General features: G+C 37.6%; 1 protein-coding gene across 1 annotated transcript in view; it reads right to left on the bottom strand.

Annotated features, from left to right (window-relative positions):
* The window catches only part of SEMA5A (sema domain, seven thrombospondin repeats (type 1 and type 1-like), transmembrane domain (TM) and short cytoplasmic domain, (semaphorin) 5A), a 274858-nt gene that overhangs the window by 127815 nt on the left and 126527 nt on the right, over positions 1 to 20516 (bottom strand). The window contains exons 8-10 of the mRNA XM_009321911.1: positions 16903 to 17188; positions 13375 to 13510; positions 9782 to 9986 (exon numbers count right to left, since the gene is read on the bottom strand). Of these exons, the coding sequence (XP_009320186.1) occupies positions 9782 to 9986; positions 13375 to 13510; positions 16903 to 17188 (627 nt within the window). The remainder of the gene's footprint in view (positions 1 to 9781; positions 9987 to 13374; positions 13511 to 16902; positions 17189 to 20516) is intronic.

The following is a 20516-nucleotide window of genomic DNA, read 5'->3' as shown; positions in this document are numbered from 1 at the left end:
GGGGAGGGGAGCGTGAGCGAGCGGCTGTGTGGTGCTCAGTTGCCGACTGAGGTTAAACCATGACAGTAGTACATGCCCCTGTGCCTCAGTCCCAAATGAGCCAAATCCAGTACATATATCCAGTTCAAATCCAGTATGATGTGCATGGAACTTCAGCAGCAATTTCAGCATAAAGCACAGCTTTTGTTCAGAAATACAGAAGGAAAGAATTATTTTCTTTCTAATCTAATGTAAATTAGGAAGTAAATGGACAAGAGACAGAAGCAAAGTTGGGATTAGAGACATGAACCTAAAAACCCCTCACCAGAAGATGTTCATCTCACTACTCTAGGACATTAAAGCAGTAATAACCACAGTATATAATATATATAATCATATTACATTATATTCTTTATATAATAGTCTAGGAGTTGGGACATCTGGGAATAACCAGGAAATCTCACACAGCTTGTTAGTTAAAAATTAGATCTTATCTCCTAGGCAAGTGATCTAACCACTGTGTTGGTTGTGATCATGCCTATTCCTCCTGAAGGCGTGCAGTTGTAGAACCAAATTTCCAAGATTCATGGGATAAGAAAGAAAAATAAAAATAAATAAAAACTAGAAAAATGAATCTATAGACAAGTGAGTCTCTGCTCCAAATATTATGACTCTTACCCAGTGACTTGATACAGTAAAATGCATGTGGAACCTAATCTCTCTTTCTGTGAATCTTCCTGCAGGTTATAGGACTCTTCACACAAAGGCCACGGTATTTGGAATAACATATCTTCACATTTTGATGACTCTTACGAGTCACAGAACAAAGTAAATAAGGCGTATCTTTACTGAGAAATTCTTCAGCTTATGAAGATTTGTCATGTCCTATGACCAGAATTGGGTAAACACAAGGAAAACAATCCACAAATACTATTGGGGAAAACCCCCACTGATTACTAGTGGCACTGCTTGTATTTGCTTAGTTGTAAACATTTGGATTTATTGAGGTTTACTGGGAAAAAGGCTGCAGAATGAAGAAGCTCATAAACGTTAAGAAAAACAGGAATTCAGTAGAATATCCCATTTAACGACTGCTTTACTGACAGCTCACACTGAATATCATACATATAATATCATCATGCTTGTGACCCAACATTTCTTTTTTTTTTTTTTTTTTTTTTTTTAGGGTCAAAGACGAGTTTCATACAGGGTTTGGACTTTTGTTTCTCCCCATGATTTAACTATTCCACTTTCTTTGGTTGGCAGGGGTTCACTGAGTCACTCTGAAGTATGTCCACCTTAAATGAAAGGCTTTTTAACAGTAAAAGGCCTTGCAGAATATTCTAAAGATGTTCACAGTGCTCAGCAATGTGCAAGTTACCTAATCCTTTCTGAAAAGTTCTGATACAGCCAAGTCCCTCCAAAGGGAAGGCTTCCTCCCCACATCTCTCAGGAGAGTCCTGAACACTAACTGTGTACTCATGCAAGAGTTACACGGTTCAAAGGTCAAACTTCACCCCGAGATAAGGCTAATTCTAACAGCTGTTTTCAAAATTAGGACCAAGCCTGTCGACCAGCACTGCATGCTAGCAGGGGCAAAATGAGAGATTTGAATATAGGCTTAGATGCTAATAGATACCTTAGCTTTGAAGACAGCAGGACAACAGTGAGTACCATGTAGGATGCCTCTTCTCACTTGCGGCTTCACATTCTGTGCATTAGAATTATCTAATAACAAATGAATGTAGGTGTTACAAAGTCTAGTTTCCCTGCCAGGAAGAAGAGGTGATAGTTCCAAAAAAACTAGAAAGGAAGAAGGAAAGGCTATTTGGCCGTTCTAAGTTTATAAAGTGGTCAAACGGGATTTGAAAGCTCAGCGTCACTGTGATAAAGAGGAGCTGGTCTCTTTTTAATGGAAGGTTGAGACATTGTCTCCAGCTCTTCACAATCTTTCCCTCCCTGGCCCGCGTGTTAGCCTTGCTCCCATGCAAACTTCAGCCAGTACCTGCTTCTTGCAGCAGTTCCGACTTCCAGTGGCGGCACAGAAGTGCACACATCGTATGTTCTTTGGACATGTATTTATAGTCTTTATCTGATTGAACCGGGCAATTATAAAGACATTATGATAATTTGTGAACAGAAGAAAAGGGCTTCTCCTACTTAAATTTGTCCCACGAGAGAAAAGAATACAAATGCCGTCTACTTGCAGCAGGCTATTCATGAACATGCTATCTAAAATACAAACAAACTATATAAGCAAATATCAGCAACAAACTAATAAAAATCATGACCTGTTTATGGGTTGATTATAAAAACAAAAAATGACTACAAATAAGTGGTGGGTAGTTTGTGAACCAAATAAAGGGCTACGGATTCTCACGTATAAATGGCTGTCAATGAATAATTTAACCAGCTCTAGTTAGAGCCATCTATTCAGTAAGAAACCTCTTTAGCACTCTCCAACTGGAGGTGGCAGAATGATTTATATCTACACACGGTGATAAAGCCAAGGGAAATCAGTACTACTGGACATTTAAAATGCTGGGTTTGATTCTCTGGAGCCCTATAGTATCATTTATAACTATGCAGCCTGGACTTTAGACATGACCATTCTCATTTGGCAACATTTTAAAGCCACTTTGCCCAGTACAGATGACACAATACACAAGGCAGTGGCAAATCAACATTTCTGTGTTTAAATTACATACCAAACCAGCTATGCTTTACACTATCCTTCTTTGTCTTTAATGATATTCTACATGGAAAATAACATAAATATTCTAGCAGGAGTATATAGCAAGCATTCTTAGTAACATTAGCATAAATCCCAGAGTGAACATTAGACTCTTGAAGACAAAACCAAGCAATCTTTTAAATCTTTTTTAAACTTTGCAGCAAAATGTTTCCTGGAAAGACTAATAATATAAACTAAGTATTCATTCAGCTGGGGTTTTCCTTTATCAGAGGTACTGGCCACTGCAAAAGGAGCAGAGAATAAGGTTAATTTTATGGTTTACGGCTTGATTTTTTTAAACAAATGTTAAGATCATCATGTTGCTGTTAGGACAGGTGTCTTCCAACATGCACCAGTTTTAGACAGCAGAGTAATTGACGACTGTCCTTGCTTCAAGCCTCTTAAAATGACGTCGCATAAGACCAGAACGATAAGAAGTTACAGGGAAGTAGTTTTAAAACCATTGCAGGGGTGCTTTACAACTGTGTAAAAGCACACGATACCTTTGTCAAGGAAAGGCATAAGAAACAAAGCAACCATGTTTTCTGTTACAACAGAAGAGAAATAGTTTTAAAAAGTGACGACTGCCTGCCACAGTGTGTATGCCCATTACCCATCTGCACGCTGATTTCCCTGTTTCTCTGTTTTTGAACTAGAAAGTATTAATACATACAAATAAACTACCTACCACTTTCATACTTGACTTGTGACTCAAATTACAGCTACTTTGATCATTATTATTATTGAATTTATACTGTAGTGTCTAGACTAAAAAGGTGCTTCTCAAACTGAGAGGAAAAGCCTATAGCTCCTTTCTACAAAAATGATCTGCAGATTACTTCCAATGACTTCAACACACCTGAGATAACAGTCAGAAACAGCACCAAATTGGAAAAAATGCAGTCAATTTAAGCTCTGTTGCTCTCTTCACCATGTATGAAACACATATAAGCATATGTTTTTGCTTACAATTTTAAGGTCCATAACTTCACATTACTACATATATTATGACACCATGCACATTAAACTGTGAAAGCTGCACACTTTGATCAGAACCTGTAGTCTCCCAGGCAAATGACAATATTTCATCCGAGATTTTTAAGCAAAAACACGCACAACTTTTTTCCTTAAGACCTTGGGTTGTTCTCTGGCAAAAAGTGTCATGTATTGATTACAAAAACAGAAAGGAAAAAGATAGAACTGTAACAAAAATCACAGAGGAATCAAATCGTGCACTACTTTGATCAATTTGCTCCCATCTAGTAAGACAAACAGGAGAAATACAAACTGTTTTGACAGCATTCCCAAACTGAATTTCATGCAAACTTCCAAATCACTTCATGAGGTTGGGACTGGTTTCTGGATAATACATAGCATTGGGGCTTCATGAGAAAAATGTTACATTTGTGGAGATTTATTACCTGTTAGAACTCTTCTAAGGGCAAATGTATGAAAAAAACATCTGCATTTTCAAAAAATATCTTTTGAAATTTCTTCGTGAAACCTCTCCACTTCTTCATAATAACTGCTGTATGTGTTTCATCAGAATTATTTTTATCATTATTCTCTGCATTGTTACCTGTAATTGTGAGGCCTTAAGAGCAGGGAAAAACACTTTCTAGAACTTCTTGGAAAGGGAAGTTCAAAACCTGTTGTAACATTCTCCAGTCATCTTTAAGCCTCAGATAAAACCTGGCTTTATGGCATAAAAATTCAGGTTCAGTTCAGTGAACAACCCACTCCTTAGAGACATGCAATGTACCCAACAATAAGTCTTTCTTCAGGTTTCATACTCTCTTTATAAGTCAGCCTTACCCCAGTTTCGCCAATGCTAAACTATACATCCCAAGAATCAAGATCCACCACTGGGCATATACCATTTCTACTCAGGATATGGAGGGGACATCCTCTGTCCACTGGGAATGAAGAACAGAGAAGACATGGGAGTCTTCCACCGAGTAATTTTTAAAATATGGCCTTAAAGTTTCTTTTCAGGCAGTGCAAATATTACCTTTTCTGAACTCCCAAGAAACAGCAACCAGAAACTGTTTTCAGAATGCCTTCAAACTAGACACCATACCTAATAATTTTCTTATTCATTCTAATAAATCAATACATTTTGCAACAGTCCTTTAAACAAGGGCTACTTGCTCTTGTTGCAGCATCCTGTTTTCTGAAAAATGTTTTGAAGACCTTTTGGTATTGGCAATGTTTTTAACCACGGGACACCTAGGCATTTAAATTGAAAGGGAGAAATAAAAATGAGAAACAAATGGGAGAGGAAAAAAAGGGACAAAAAGGAGGGAAACAAAACTATGACATACGTAGCACCATTTTGTTTTGATTTTTTTCTAATGAAGAAGGAAGTAAAGTCTTTTAAACTTGAAAAGTTGTCAGAATATTGGGTTGTTCTCTAGCTTGCTCTACTTTTAACTTAGTATTATAGATGATTTTTAGTTCAGAACTTCTGTGAATGCTTTCCTTGACCTTCCTTTCTGTATAACTGAAAATTGTTTCAGGGATTTCTGCCTGCCTAAAGCCAGCAGCATTGCTAGTTCTAAGCAACACGAAATGTGCAGGAATTGATATATCCCTTAATTCTGTGTTAGAAGTCAGTGCAGCAAAAGATTAAGATGTGTTTCCAAAGTACTAAAGTATATTTTTTGATATGAGCAGTAGCTGTTAAATCTCAGCACATCAGAGTCTCCTAGCAGAATGATGACTTGGCAAAGGTTTAGGAAATTAAGACTGTTAACACAGTACATTAATGCATTTGTTTGCTTACTCCCAGTGTCTCTTCGAGTAATATTATATCTATTTAAGGTTTAATGAAATTAGATTACACTTTTATACTGTCAGGGTTATTCTCTTCGTAATATTTGTATTCTAATAACAGGGTGGATAGGCAAGTGAATGTGGCGGGGGAAGAAGAGAGAATTTTCTCTTAACTACTACCCATCTGCTTCAAAGAATGGGATTTTTGCTTTGAGTAACAAAGACAGCAGAGCATTCATTTGTATTCAATCCAATCTATATGCCTACCTTTCCATTGAATCAGCTTTGTGCATTTTAAAATACAGTTTTTGTAAAAATGTTGTAATGAATTATAACTACAAAAGTTATGGAGAGTACATCTCATACAGCATGAGTTGGATCCATCCTGCTTTACAGCAGTAGGTGTAAACTTACTGCCAGTACTTCTATTAGAGTTGAATGCACTTCCCTTTTGGCAGCAGAAAGTACAATGATATCTATTATCACAGGGTTGAGTAAAAACATAATTTAGCCCAACCAGTTTGCACATTGTACAGGCATACAACAGACAGAGGATAATTTATGCTGGAAGGGACATGAGGAGGTCTCAAGTCCAACCTCCTGCTCAAAGGACAGCTAGCTGTAACATAGACTGGGTTGCTGTCTAGTCTTAAAAACCTCCAAGGATGGAGACTGCACAACCTCTTTGGGAAATCCGATCCAGTGTTTGACTGTTCTTGGAATGAAAAAGTTTTTCTTTATAACCAGTCTGAAACTCTCTGCCTGTTGTTTCTTGTCTTCCCACCATACACCACTGTGAAGAACCTGGCTCTGTTCTTCATGTAAACTCCCTGTAGGTATTTGCAGCCTGTTACTAGACCTGACCCCCGAAGCCTTCTCTCCTCTAGGATGAACAAGGCCATTTCCCTCAGCTTCTCCTCCTAGGGAATGGTGCTCCAGCCCCCAACAGAAGGTGACCCTCCGCTGAATTTTGCTCCAGTTTATCAACGTCCTTCTTGTACTGGAGGGAGGACAAAACTAGATGTGGTCTAAAGTGTGTTGATCTCTTCCCTTGATCTACTGGCTGTGTTCCTGTTAATACAGCCCAAGACGCTGTTGGCTGCCTTTGCTGCGAGGGCATGCTCTTGGCTCATGTTCAGCTTGCTGTCTACCAAAGTCCCTGTCCTTTCAGCAGAGCTGTTTCCTAGAGCATCAGTCCCCAGCCTCAATCATTGTATAGAGTTAGTCTTTCCCAGATTTGGGACTTCATATTTGCACCTGTTGAATTTTGTGAGGTTCTTGACAGACCATCCCTCCAGCATGTCTAGGTCCTTCGGATGGCAGCACTGCACTCCAGTGTAACTACTGGTACCCCAGTCTGGTGTCGCCTGCACACTTGATAGAGCGCACTCTGTTGTCTCCTCCAGGTCATTGATTAAAATGTTAAACAGGACAGTACTCAGCTCCTTACCACTTGTATACATCCCATTAACAACTGCCCTCTGATCCTGACATCCAAGCAGGTTTTATACATCCAACATACACGGTTGTCCACCCATACAGACCATACATCCTAATTTGGATATATGAACATTGTGGCAGACAGTGTCAAAAGCCTTGCTAAAATTGAGGTACTACTCTCTCCTCATGCACAAATCCAGCCATTTTACCACAGAAAGTAATCAGGTTGGTCAGGTGTGATTCACCCTTGGGAAATCCATACTGAATGTTCCCAATCACCTCCTTACAATAAAGATACAATAATGACAACCTTTCTCAGTCTGGTAGTGACTGTAACCCCACTCTTCCACCTCTCCCAAACATAGACACGCTTTATGGTGTTAGGAGCTTGGGGTAGATGACATTGTATGCAGGAGTAAGGATGAATTCAAAACTATTAAACTTGGTGTGCTTCCAAAGTTATAATTTATTTCCAAAGTTAAGGCTGCTGCCTTTTAGTTTGTGTTATTTAGAGAAGCAGTAGTGTTTTCTCAGTAATCTTCTAGCACATGTAGTTTAGGATGCAAACTCAAAGCTAACTGCTCCACAGCTTCTACACAAGCAAAGATAGGACTATGGAGAACTAAGATGCTGCATTATTACCAATATAATGAAATTAAAATTATGACCTGCACCCCAAAGAACATAAAAATACTGCCTTTCTCCTCAAATCATAAGATTTTAAGGAAATTACACTGTGTATTTTGGTATATCTTGGGATTTTTAAACTACCCTTAAGTATTGTAGGTATGGTATTTATATATAAACGTGTGTGGTAATTTCAAAATCTACCAAAAAGGTAATTTTTCTGAAAAGTAAATATTAATATTTCTTGGAAAATAAAGCTTAGTACTGACACTCAGTTTGGGGGAGAGGGCAGAAGGAATGTTAACAAAAACCAGTGTGATTCAGTGAAATAGAAGTGAAATAGAATTGGCTCTGTCAAGAAAACTTCAAGAACACTATATGGTTACCTGTTTTTTTTATCATACGTCTTCTCACGCTTATAAAACATACACTGTCCGATTACATAAAAGCATGCGCTGGAGTCAGACTGAAGATCCAGCTAAAGTAGTATGCTACTTCCATGAATGACCAAACCCACAGGTACAGAGAAGAGTAAAAGTGGAAGGCAAGCATACATTATAAGGAGTACAGGAGCTGTATCTTTTCAGCAGCAAGAAAAATGCATAAAAAGAACCTAGAACCTTTATTGAACACAATTTATTAATGAACCATGAGTAAAGTTTTAAATCCTTTCTTATTGAATCAAACAAACGGAAACACAGTAAGGAAAACTGAAAACTGAAGACAATCAGAATTATGACAAATGACATCATTCTCAATGCTGCCATTATAATGTAAATATCCCACAATGCAGTGATAGTCTATTCATATAAAACCAACTCAGTACATGTTTCTGTAATTCATTTTCTGTCAGGAGACCTCTACAATATAAACAGCATTTAGCATTGGCATGATTTAACTTAAAATGCTTTGATTTACCAACCAGCAGGCTGTTTTGACTACAATTGTTCAAATCCAAGCACAGTTTTAACTTATTAAAAGCTTTTATATTGCTGCCTATCTTTAAAGGAGCACAATGAGAAAGCTACAAGGATAATATGCAAAGAAATAGTCTCACCTGAATGCACCAAATTACTATGAAATTTCTTCAGAATCAAAAGAATTAATCTTCTCTGAAAAATGGTATCATGCTTTCAAGGGAAAATTAAATCATATATTGAATCACAATGCACATTTTTCTTGGGCTCTTGATAAATGATAAGCTATAGAATATACAATTTTCATTAGTAAAGAATAATTCTAGTAATTAAAAGGATTGATCCAGTTTCTACTGAATCAATGACAATTTTGAAATTTACTTCATTGATTGCAAGATCAAATCAATAGGATGAGGATTTTTTTTCCTCTTGTTGCTCAACAGTTACTTTCCCTAAATTTATCATATTTGGTGCCTACTCGCTGTGAGACGAACTATGCACATCATTAACAAACCATCGCTTTCATGAGCTATCCCCTACTAATGTGCATGGGACTAAGTATTTGAGAACTACCCTAAGTCTTATGCCACAAGGGTCTAAACATGTTACTCCAACCTCGTATTTCAGTCTCAGCTGGGGACATCCTTGTTCTGCAAAAACAGTTTTCTGACACCCTCACTATTTTTAAGAAGCTTGACATTTTGAACCAAGAAAGCGATACGTCTAACCAAGGCAATTTTAGATAGAGGTTTATTTTTCTTTCATTGCTAAGCTCACATATAAATGGACCAATAATAAGGCCGGGTGTAAAACTGCATAATGAATTACTTAAAAATGAAATGAAAAGGAAAGGTAATAAAATATTTGTGAGCAGAAAAGTCAGAAATAGCAATAGCAGTAATTGTATTTGCTATTTGTAGAGTTACTTTTATCTCAGAGGATCCTAAACCATCTTATCTTGGGCAAGATTGTACCCTGAACTACATAAAAAGAATAAAAGAGAAACTTGTGAAGTCCTGTTTATAGAATTTCCAACCGTTCACTCCCTCAAGAGCATGTAGGCTTCACACCTTCAAAGAATAATAGGAAACAGACACCAAAATTTGAGTTCACAATATAATATAAACAAAGATGTTGCAAACTGCTGAATTAATCTACTCAGAAAAGGAAAAAGGTAGAGTTAATGCTGTCAACGAGGAAAAGCTGTTTTCAAGGTGCACTATATATGTTCCATAACTGATTCACAGAACATTAAAACTCACAGACCTCATGAACTTTTGCAGTTATCACAGTAATGCAGAGTTCATACCTGTGGCAAGATAGATGATATGGAAAAGCATGTCCTTGCCCTGGACAACATCCACAACCACATGGGAAAATCGGCTGTTGTCTTCCATGAAGTAAGGAATTGGAATAACTGGTTGAACGACCTCGTGCATTAAGAAGAATTTTTGAGCATCTTGAAGATTTCTCTCAGTCAGATTTACATACAAACCCTGGTCCATGGTGCCACACTGTAAACACAGAAAAGTAACATTACTCTATGCGTCAATGATAACAACAGATTTACTGTCTGATTTACAGCACAAGAAAATAAAAACCAAGAGTATATCTTGTAGTGACAGTGTGGAATTCCACTTTCAGGTCTCATTTTGGTGCTGACCGGACTGTCCACACAGTGACTGAGGAAGCTCTACCTTCCTGAGGCAGTACTACAGAGGCTCCCTAACTCTAAACAATATGAAAGGGCACCAGACTGACCACCACAAGTGGGCTGTAGTAGTATTTTATATATCCTATGTTCACAGGGCAGGAAGGAGAAAAACTACCATCCAACAAAGCACAGATTTTTCTGAATAGTTTTGTTTATAATTTACACAGATGCAGTGCTAAAGACATAACAAATTTTCAAAAGAAAGCCCATGTCCTACCACAGCCAGGGTCTGACAGAAATCCCAGGTCACAGCACCACGCACAGTTCTAGCAGCTTCTTCAGACCCTGCATTCACTAGCCAAGAAAGGACAGTGTGGAGCTCTAACTATAAAGTGTTATCCATGGCAAAGAGATTTTTGCTTTGGAACTGACTGCATTTTATATCGGAAAACTACTCTTTTCTTACAGAAAAGCATTCACTAATTGCATGCACAAATTTCAACCACAAACAAACAAAGCAAAATAAGTGGCAGTTAATTTTAAGATCTTTGTGTTTAAGTCTTCAACTAACTGAGGACACAAAAGAGAAAGCTGCTTAGCGCATGTGAATATGTAAACAACCTTATGTTTACTCATGCATAATTGCATCAGAGAATTAAAACAGTACTTCACAACTTTTAGCGAGTATGTTGGTGATGTGAAAGGCACACCTACGTCATACTTTTTCATTCTATTGTACTATGTTATAAATTATGCTATGAATTACAGCATGAACAAAATAATACAGTGTGCAAAACCCTACCAGCTATTTTTTCATTATTGCCATGTTTTCAATCTGAAATTAAGTGATCATTCCAAATCCACAAATGTTAAGAAAAACTCAAATAATTTCATAATGAGAGATCATATGATGAGGAAAGGCAGTTAAGCAACTGGCGGGGAACATTACTTGCTCTGTGAGCACCCTGCATGTCAGGCCAGTGAAAAAAGTAAACCACGCCAAATAAGAATTTCTCTGAATCTATGAAGCAGGAAAGATTCCAGCTGGAACGCTCACAGTACACTGAAATACATATGGTCCTTGGTCTTATGCTGGAAATTACCCTGTGTAAAGAGAAGAGCAACAATCTCCGGAGAGAAACAGTGTTCCTCAAAACTGGGACTCCAACAGTATTCTAATCTGGAAAATATTTCATTAATATAATCCAGTTTTGGAAATACAATGTCTGATGTAACTATCACTATGTAGCAGCAGCCCTCCTTCAAACCACATACTTCTGTCTGTTATTGCTGAGTAGGTGAATACTCCGAGGACAAATCTACTTCCGAGACTACACAAACAGAGCTTCTGATATTTTATCATAAGCACTCAACAAAAGAAAAGTCCTCCTTTCTGGGAAGGAAACCAGTGACTCAGCCAATGAATATCGATCAGCCAATCTACAAGCAGTATGTACTCTAACACACCATCAAGTCACAAAAAATGGTTGCACCTAGCTCTAAGGATTAGACTAGCTTCTGGTATGCATCAGTGCTGCAGTTATGGACCCAGAAATCTAACAGAAAGGTCAACAGAATAAAAGATAGCACCTGCAAAAGAAAAGAAGTTTGACATCACTAATGATACCTAGAGATCAGTTAATGTCAATTGGCTTCAATATTGTGTTGTAAAAGGCCACGTTACAGCTTTTAACACTAGCGCTGGCCTGCAAAGCTGTTGCTCAATGAGATATGATACAACTGTTGCCACTGTTCTTGTAAATCTGATGAAGTACCAGCCATATTAAAATGAGCCAGAGTATCCAAGCAAGAAATTTCTTCCACACCTGTCTCGACTGGGACTGAGAGATGAGCGCCGACAGTAGAGTAGAGACTTAAGCCGTTTTTACACAACCATCAGGCTGTTATCTTTGTTTGTATGTACCGTTCTGTATGGGGTCCTCTCACAATAATTATCAACACATTAATACAAGGTTTGTAGGGAGAGGTTAATAGCTTTTATTGGACTTGCTCACCTAGTCAGAAAGAAGGTAAGATTTTTACATACGAGCCTTTCTTCAGGCTTTCTCCTTCAAAAATTTAGCCTCATTTAGACCCTCTTACTGTCACTATTTTGACAATACAAATATTTCTACAATCTGTAAAAAGCTATATACAAATATAGCCCGCTTCTGCAAAATGGCTTACTTAAATGGTGTCTTGTTACCTGAGGCTGATGCCAAACATACCACTAGGAAAGGTAACGTGGCTCTGGCCTGTAATTCAGAGCAAATTCAGTGCCTTATTTGCCTTCATTTGCTTAAATCAGGAAGTAATTAAAACTACCTACAATCCCCGATGGGTGATTCTATTTCATGCTTGCAAAGATCTCGTGACCCTTACAAGAAGATAGGGAAGGCACTGAATTCGTGAAATTGCATTGAGATTAAGGGATGGTGAAAGGTGGATGAAGGTGGATACACTTAAGTATCTTGGTGAAAAGCTGTTGTTGTTAAGCACTAAATTAATGCTGTTTTCCCTTCCATTTCCCTTGCTAGAATCACACTCACTAAAATTGTCCTAGTAGGAGTGGTGACTATGCAGAAGAAGAAAACAATGCATATGTGCTTACCTGAAATACCCTTTTCTTTTTGTAGAAAGTTCCACTGAGTGACCCACTTTGGACTAATTAGTTTTATGCTGTCAGCCAACTGCAGATTATTACACCCTCTGAGGCTGACAAGTTCAAATGAGGGGCACACCACGTCTTCTTCACACCACCACACACACAAATTCTTTTAATCGGACTCTTCAGGGAGTGTGGATCACCTTGCACAGGTAAATATACAAAATCCTGACCACTCCTCCTTTACTCCCCCCCCTTTCTTTCTTCTGTCAAACAACATTCCTTTTTCAGGTTCTAACAGTACAAATACAATATAAAAGAGAATAGCAGTGTGATCATACTTCAGCCAGGAATTAATGCTACCTTGACAGATAACTATAGTGTTTCATGTTGACAGAAGATTGAACTTAAGCCTTTTTTCTCCTACCCTTAAAAGCACATCTGCTTTTCAACCCAAATTATTTTGTGGAAGGATAAAAGTAAGTATGTTGAAATAAGGGGACCTCTTAAGCCTTTTTTTTTTGTAATTTTTTTAAGGCCTTAGGCTATAACATACTGCAAAACTGGACTTATTAACTATGAAACATACAGCACTTTGACAAAAACTCATGTAAACTATTGTCCTTCTCCCACGTATCTGTACCTGAAAATTCGGGTTAGGATTGGGGTATGGAAGCCAAGCAGAGCGAGAGTTTTCCTGGTATTTGAAGGGTCCATTGAAGGCTTGAGTTATGGCACTCAGGTTGAAAACACAAACTGCTGAGGCTGCTATGCTGTTCCTGCAAAAGAAATATAAACATTAACCTAAGTGACAACATTAAGAAGTCCATTTGCTGAAAAATAAATAAAAAACGCAGTAACTCTCCAATCCTTCAAGTAATTAACAAAGCAGATATGATCAGCCAGGAGATGATATCTCAAGATAATGATATATGATGTGCTGATTTAGGCACAGACATTGGATTTAAAGTTTTTGTCAGTTTTGCCAAGTAGCTGGTGTGGGAGAAACTCAGAACTTCCTACCTTCTTCTGCTGCTCTAATACCACAAGGCCATACTTTACTCCCACACATAATCACATGCACCAGGGACAGCTTTCTTCTAGTTACAAAGTTCAGGATGAGATTATTCTCAGGGCTTATTAATGTTTCTTCTACACAACCAATAGCAGCATGACAGAAGTAAGGATTTTCAACGTATGGTATGTCTCTGGACACTGTGGAACCCCTGAGTAAGACTCCTCCACAAAAATCCCATCTTCCAAGAGATGTTGTACAGCAATAAGAATGCAAGTTCCAGAAACCCATCAAGAGAAAACAACTTGGACTGCATAATTTACAAGATACCCTGTTAGAGGTATAAACAGGAATAAACAACAGCCGGGCAAAACATACAATTTCCTGTTCTTGTCCTGAAAATGTGATATATCTGACAATAAAGTAATTTTGCACAGTCTAAACAATATAATCCAGTGAGTATGAGAGCTCGTAATATGGAAAACTGCATTGTTCTCTTCCACAGTTTGAGATAAAGGGATAGATAATGAAGGTGGCAGTCGCACAAATGTCCATTGCAGGTAAAACTGCTGACAATTGATTCACACAACATTCTTTTTGCTTTTTTTTCCCCCTTTTTTTAAACTTAGCCTGTAATTTACACAAGGCTTAAGAAAGCCTACTATAGAAACTCCAAAATGATGGAAAGAAAAAATTAACCCCAGGGGATCAAATTTGCCAACAACTGAAAAAAGGGTTAGGATATATGGATTTAATAGCAGGACAAAAGAGCAATTTGCTTTCTTATGCTTGTCACTCTTACTTCAAAGAATCCCTAAATCTTAAAGTTTCACGCTAACAATTTCTGCAGAATCAATTATCGTTGGATTTGATAATTTCTTGCCTATATAAACTATCACTAAAGGCAGCTCACTAATATTATTAACCATACCAATGTCTTGCTGAATTTCTTGAAGTCCTTAAAGGACATCAGACTCATGCTTACAGATTTTCGGATGGTCTGAAAGAAACAAAATCACCTTCATTATGAAGCAGTGGCCATAGTGGACTTAATAGTCAACCACACATAAAGGGTGCAGGCTTTGCTATTACTCAATCTTTATTGACAGAAATGCTTCATTTTTTTCCCCACAAAATGATTCACAGTATATTAAAAAAAGCATTAGGGTACAATAAAATCATTGCAATTTTGAAGATACTGATATTGACAAATGTTGAATGTGATTCAGTAATATCTGATGCTGTTACACCCACAGAAAGGAATATGTTGTTCCGCCTCATGGGAAACCCATGGTGCTTTTCCACTTGTCAGGTTGCAGGGCTGAAGGGTGGATCATACGGGTTGTGCAGGTATGTCTGAACAGGTGTTCAACATGGGAAAGTAATCTTAACTCCACAACACCTCAACAATGTCCAAAAATTTAGTTACAATATTTGATGGCAGGAACAAATATAATTTAAATTGAGCTATCAAAAAACCCACCCCCAAACAGTTGCAATTAATTCCTCTTTGAATAGTCCATCTCTGCCGGACAAGGCAGAATGCTGAGCTACTGGGGAAGAGGGAAGTAACAGCAAGGTTTCAAATACTGCCTAATTCCATGTGGCAAAGGTAGTCTTACATTAGTGAGTCCTTTCTCAGAAGAGCCAGGGTGTGCTGTTGGCAGCGCTGACATCATTACACAACCTCAGAAACTGTGGAATTTGTAGCACAGGAAACTCTATCATTCCCCAAATTGCCAGGACAGCCCTTCTGAGAGAAGAGCATTGCTCTCCTTCCATGGGCAAAGCCCTGTGGATTTTCTGGAGCAGAATTCCTCCAGTTGGGCTTTCCATGGTAGGAGAGTGTCAAGGCTATTTTGACTTCTCATGAAAGATCATGTTGAACAGTGTATGAGCATGCCACCTGAGAAATATCTGTCTTCTAAGACTCGAACTAGCTAGTAAATCAGACCAACGGAATTAAAATTACTAGTCATGCTCACTGCCTGAGCTGCTGGTGCAGGGGCCAGCCTGAGTCTGGAAGATGCTTAGATGTGTTAATAAAGGACTGTACTAAAAGCAGGAGAAACTAGCTCAAGCCCAAATTCATGCTCATGGTCTAAAAAACGTAGGGATCGTAATTTGCTGGCATTAATTTCTGACCGTTTCCACCTGGTTAATGGATATTTATAGAAGGTAGGTATCCAGGTGTTTACAGCAGTAGAAAGGGGCACTGATCTACATTTTAGGTGCCCAAGAACACTAGGCTGCACAGCCATAACACATGCCCAAGTACCATTTAAAATTCTAGGCAAAACTGACTTACAGAGCAAGACACTGCAAGCAGGTAAGAGAATCAGACACTAAAATTTGAAACCCTGTTCCAGTGGTCCGAACACTAGGCTGCACAGCCATATAACACATGAGCTGCTCTTACTGAGCAACATATGAACTTCAGTTATCATGTTTAAAGTAACAAAGGACATTTCTGAGATGAATGTCTCTTTTTTCCTAAGAGTTAAACAACTCTTGATATCAAGCTCAGAGGCTAGGGAGCTTTTATGTCCATCCAATGTTTTAATATTTAACAAATTTTAATTTTTAAGACCAAACTGTACATTTTTTAATTTTACCTTGTTGATATAACAGATTCAGTTAAAATTAGATTAGATTTTTGGTTTGACCCTCAAACTCACATGAGTATATGTTAGGACTAATTTAAAATATGTAAGAGCACCCCTTGTGCTCTTTTGGGTAAGATGAGTTCTTCCTGACATGGTCAAATTACATCATGTCAAATTCATGATCATGTCACATTACAATTATAAAACATTTATTTCATAAATACATAATGTATTTATGTATTACAACAGTGTGCAAAATAAAAATAATTTCTTTATAAGAATGTACGAAAAAGATGTCTGAATAGTCTTAAACACAACTGGCTCCCTGCTGTAAGGAAATATTAAGAATCCTTCCTTCTTTCATACACCTTCAACAATTCATGTGGGAAGCATTTGGAACTGACATTTGTTCACAAGAGGACAGTGGATTGGGCAAAACAGTAGTTTGAATTTATGATGTTTACTTGGCATATGCAGAAGACTTCGGCTCAGAAGCTTTAGTTTTCACTGTCACAAATAGCAAGAAAATTATATCATGGAATTTACTTACACATTAGTGGTAAAAATCCCATAGATCAAGTCCAATTCTGGCAGGAAGAAAGTGCTCTGTAGTTCATTATAGTAAAATGGAATTTCTCCAGGGCGAGAGCAGTTCAGACGAGCTTTCATGAAGGTAGTCCAGGTATCCTCCAGCACAAACTTGCCACCAATATCATTTTTGCACACCCGAGCAGCACGAGAGAAGACTGTTTTCCCACAGTCATGTTCCACTGCATTCTCCCGGAAGAAGAAGTAGGTAAAGTTCCCAATGTCATAAGATGACACAAAATTTGGCTCTGAAAAGAACAGAAGAAAAGATTATTTATCGCTTCATGTACTCATACCAACATGGAAGTTGGATTTATCTTCAAGCATTAGAGTTAGAAAAACACATCTTTTATTATCCTTGCAGGGAACTGGCCCCATGACATCTGAGCAGGCCAGCTCATGTCCAGCCAGGATTACGAGCTACACAAACATGGCTAGACAGACTCTCTGCTCTGGGCGTCTGTCACACATAACTGTGCTGGGCAGCCCTGGCTCAGCTCAGTCAAAAGCATCACTGAGTTTTTCTTCTCCACATATGGACATGGTGTATTTTTACAAGGTAATTGCTTTATCTGTTGTGTTGACTCTGTTTCTGCTTTGCCACCATGCCATTACCCCAGATTAGCAGAATAATGCATAGTAACAAGTGTGACTAAGAATGTGCTCAGAGGCTGTAATGAAAAGAAAGAGAATTCTCTTACAAGAGCATTTGATGGTAAGACAACCTAATTTCAGCCCTATCTCCTTTAAAGCTTTTGATAGTATTACAGTCTTTTTTTTTTCTTTTTTTAAAAAAATCGATTAAAAACTGATCAAAGAAACTGACGGTGATGCAGGAGAAATTAGAGAATATATATTAAAAAAAAAAATCAGATGGGAATATTTCTTAAAAGAAAAAAAAGGAAACAGTGGATACCAAAAGCAATAAACACGTGGCCCATTTCCCATAAGGATTACTAAAACTGAGGAGAGTCCACGACCTTAAGAGAGGTTGGCAACTGGATGAGTTCTTGAATGAAAGACAAATTTGATACACAGATTTGTGAAGGAGAGCCCCCCTTGTGTAAGGAATCATTATAGAACACTGGTACCCCTGAGAAACAAGCAAAAATTTTGTTTTCATTCCCAAATTTTATTCTAAAGTGGGAAAACAAAGAAACAAACAAAACTGTTTTAAAAACATCTATTGTGAGGAAACACTCCGAAGAAATTCAATAGGTGAACATTTCTTGACAGCACTACTGTATTGAGAAAAGGTGCTGTAATTGAATGTAAGCATTTTGCAGGAACATCTCAAACCTCTCAAAACTTTTGAGCGGAACTAGAAAGGCAAGCAAGCTGGCATTTCCACACAGCAGTCCAAACTCTGCTAAACAACTCTTCTCCAAAGACGGCCCAGTTCCCAGCTTAAGTGGCCTCTTGTGCTGCTTCCCTCTCTATCTGCTGTGCTGAGAGTCTCCAGGGCAGGTTTTTGCGCAGCAGTGGTCATCAGCTGCCTAGGATAGTTGAAGTTGAGCAGATACGATAGCGCTCTCACTCCTCCCTGTAACTTTCACTCATTACCCTATTAAGCACATCCTTGAGATTAGTCTGTAACACACCACATTTTCCCCGTACTCAGATCTGCCCAGGTGTTTTGCTGGAAGATAGCAACCGAATACTTTTGAGGAGAACTTGTTGGTATCCTGAGCTCTCGTAAGTTACAAAGTACCAGTGCATTTGTGTCTTAAAAAAAAAAAAAAAGGGCAAAATAAAGTAGTTTGAGAGGACTTGTGATAGCAATAAAGGTAAAATTGGATTGGCAATATACAAAACCTTTTAGTAACATTTTCCCTATTAGAACCTCATACCTTCATTCCACACGTGTGTAAAACTTCCATTAAAATAGGGATTTTGCTTCAAAGGCTTCAAAAACCTTTCAACTTCATTATTACAGTTTACAGATTTGTAGAAATAATTCTTAGCTGCTCATGAGCTCTCATTCTTTAAATATAACATGTAATACTGTTACACATCTACACACTAAACACTGAAATTGGAGAAAGCTGAAAAAAAGACCTTACTTTTTAACTTTGTTAATCTTTTTTTTCTCTAAAAATATGCACGTTTGCTGAATAGGTAAGACGGTAGAATGATATATAAGATTTAATTACAAGTATTAATGCTAAGATGACAAAAATATGTGGCTAAAAATCACAAAATTGTATACTATCACATTCTAGACAGCTTAGACAGTTTTGGCAGGCAAAAAATACTAAACATATCCAGAGATGCTTGCATGCAAAGTTTTTTTTCCTATTATAAAGCCTAATTATATTTCATTCATTCTCAATACACGTCGATGTTTTCAGCTCTATGGAACAAACTTGTATTTATTCAACTAAAGCATACTAGAAAGAAAATCTTTTTAGGAATATCAGGCTAACGAAAAAAAAAGAACACACTGTCCCTCATTATCCAACTTCAATTTATATCCATAACACACCTAGCCATTATTTCTCTTAATCTGTAATGTACTTTCTTCCCTCACTCTACACAATATCCTTTTAGATTGTTCTTATACTCATGGAAGGACCTACTGTCTGTGAAGGAAAGAAAAAGCATTCACTAGTCTGAGTGTAACATGGGCTACTTGTCCACCGTACTAAGGTTAAGTCTTACTTAAAGTAATATCCACTAAAGGTAGACATTAAGAAAAACAATCCACCTGAAACGGCATGCAAAAGTAAAATTTTCCAAATATGCGTTTGACTTTTTGTAGCCTATAACCCTGCTTAGAAATCAACTAAAAAATATCTTGACTGGTGTAAAAAAATTCTACTTATTGTGCAAATACTCAACATCAATTTGATCCGCCCATAAAAACATCCTGTAAAACCATTAAACACAGAGGCCCTGCCATGCAATGACACCTGATGATGATGCTTCTCGCTGGAGGCCCACTGATGTAAAAAGGTCTCACGTTGGCACAATAGGATCTCACTACAGAGGCAAACACACTACTGGAAGCACTCAAAGTGTGGAGAATAATGAATTACAAATAAAATCTTCATAAACTGTAGGAATAAAAATCATATGAAATGCATTCAGAATGTTTTCAGGGTTCTTAAAAAATCCATGTCAATATTTCAAGGGACAATATTTTGAAGTTGCAACGATAATCGTAATACATGTATAAGTAAAAACTAGTACTCATATTTCATGGATTCAAAACTGAGAAACAATATATACATCTGCAAACACCTATGCATATATTTTACTGATTATGAACTAATAAAAATGTGACCTGCTGTTGAAACTTGTGAAAACTGTTTTCATTTGCATGAAATGTAATAATCTCAGAGCTACCTTGGGGAATTCTGTACGTATGGAGGGATTATCATGTCAGACTTTTATTTATTTCATTTTCTCTTTGGGAAAAGTGAATGGAATCACTTCAAAACTTCAAATGAAAAAGGAGATTCCTGTCTAGGAAAAATTAGTTCATATGTTTTCAAATATTGTGCTGTGAACTGCTATTTATTGACATGGAGGACTTCCCATAAAAGCTTTTAATGCAGAAAATGAAGTGTGTCT

Source organism: Pygoscelis adeliae, unplaced genomic scaffold, assembly GCF_000699105.1.
Source record: "Pygoscelis adeliae isolate BGI_AS28 unplaced genomic scaffold, ASM69910v1 Scaffold144, whole genome shotgun sequence".
NCBI lineage: Eukaryota > Metazoa > Chordata > Aves > Sphenisciformes > Spheniscidae > Pygoscelis > Pygoscelis adeliae.
The sequence above is the reverse complement of the archived record's forward strand: the minus strand, read 5'-3'. Positions and strand labels throughout refer to the sequence as shown.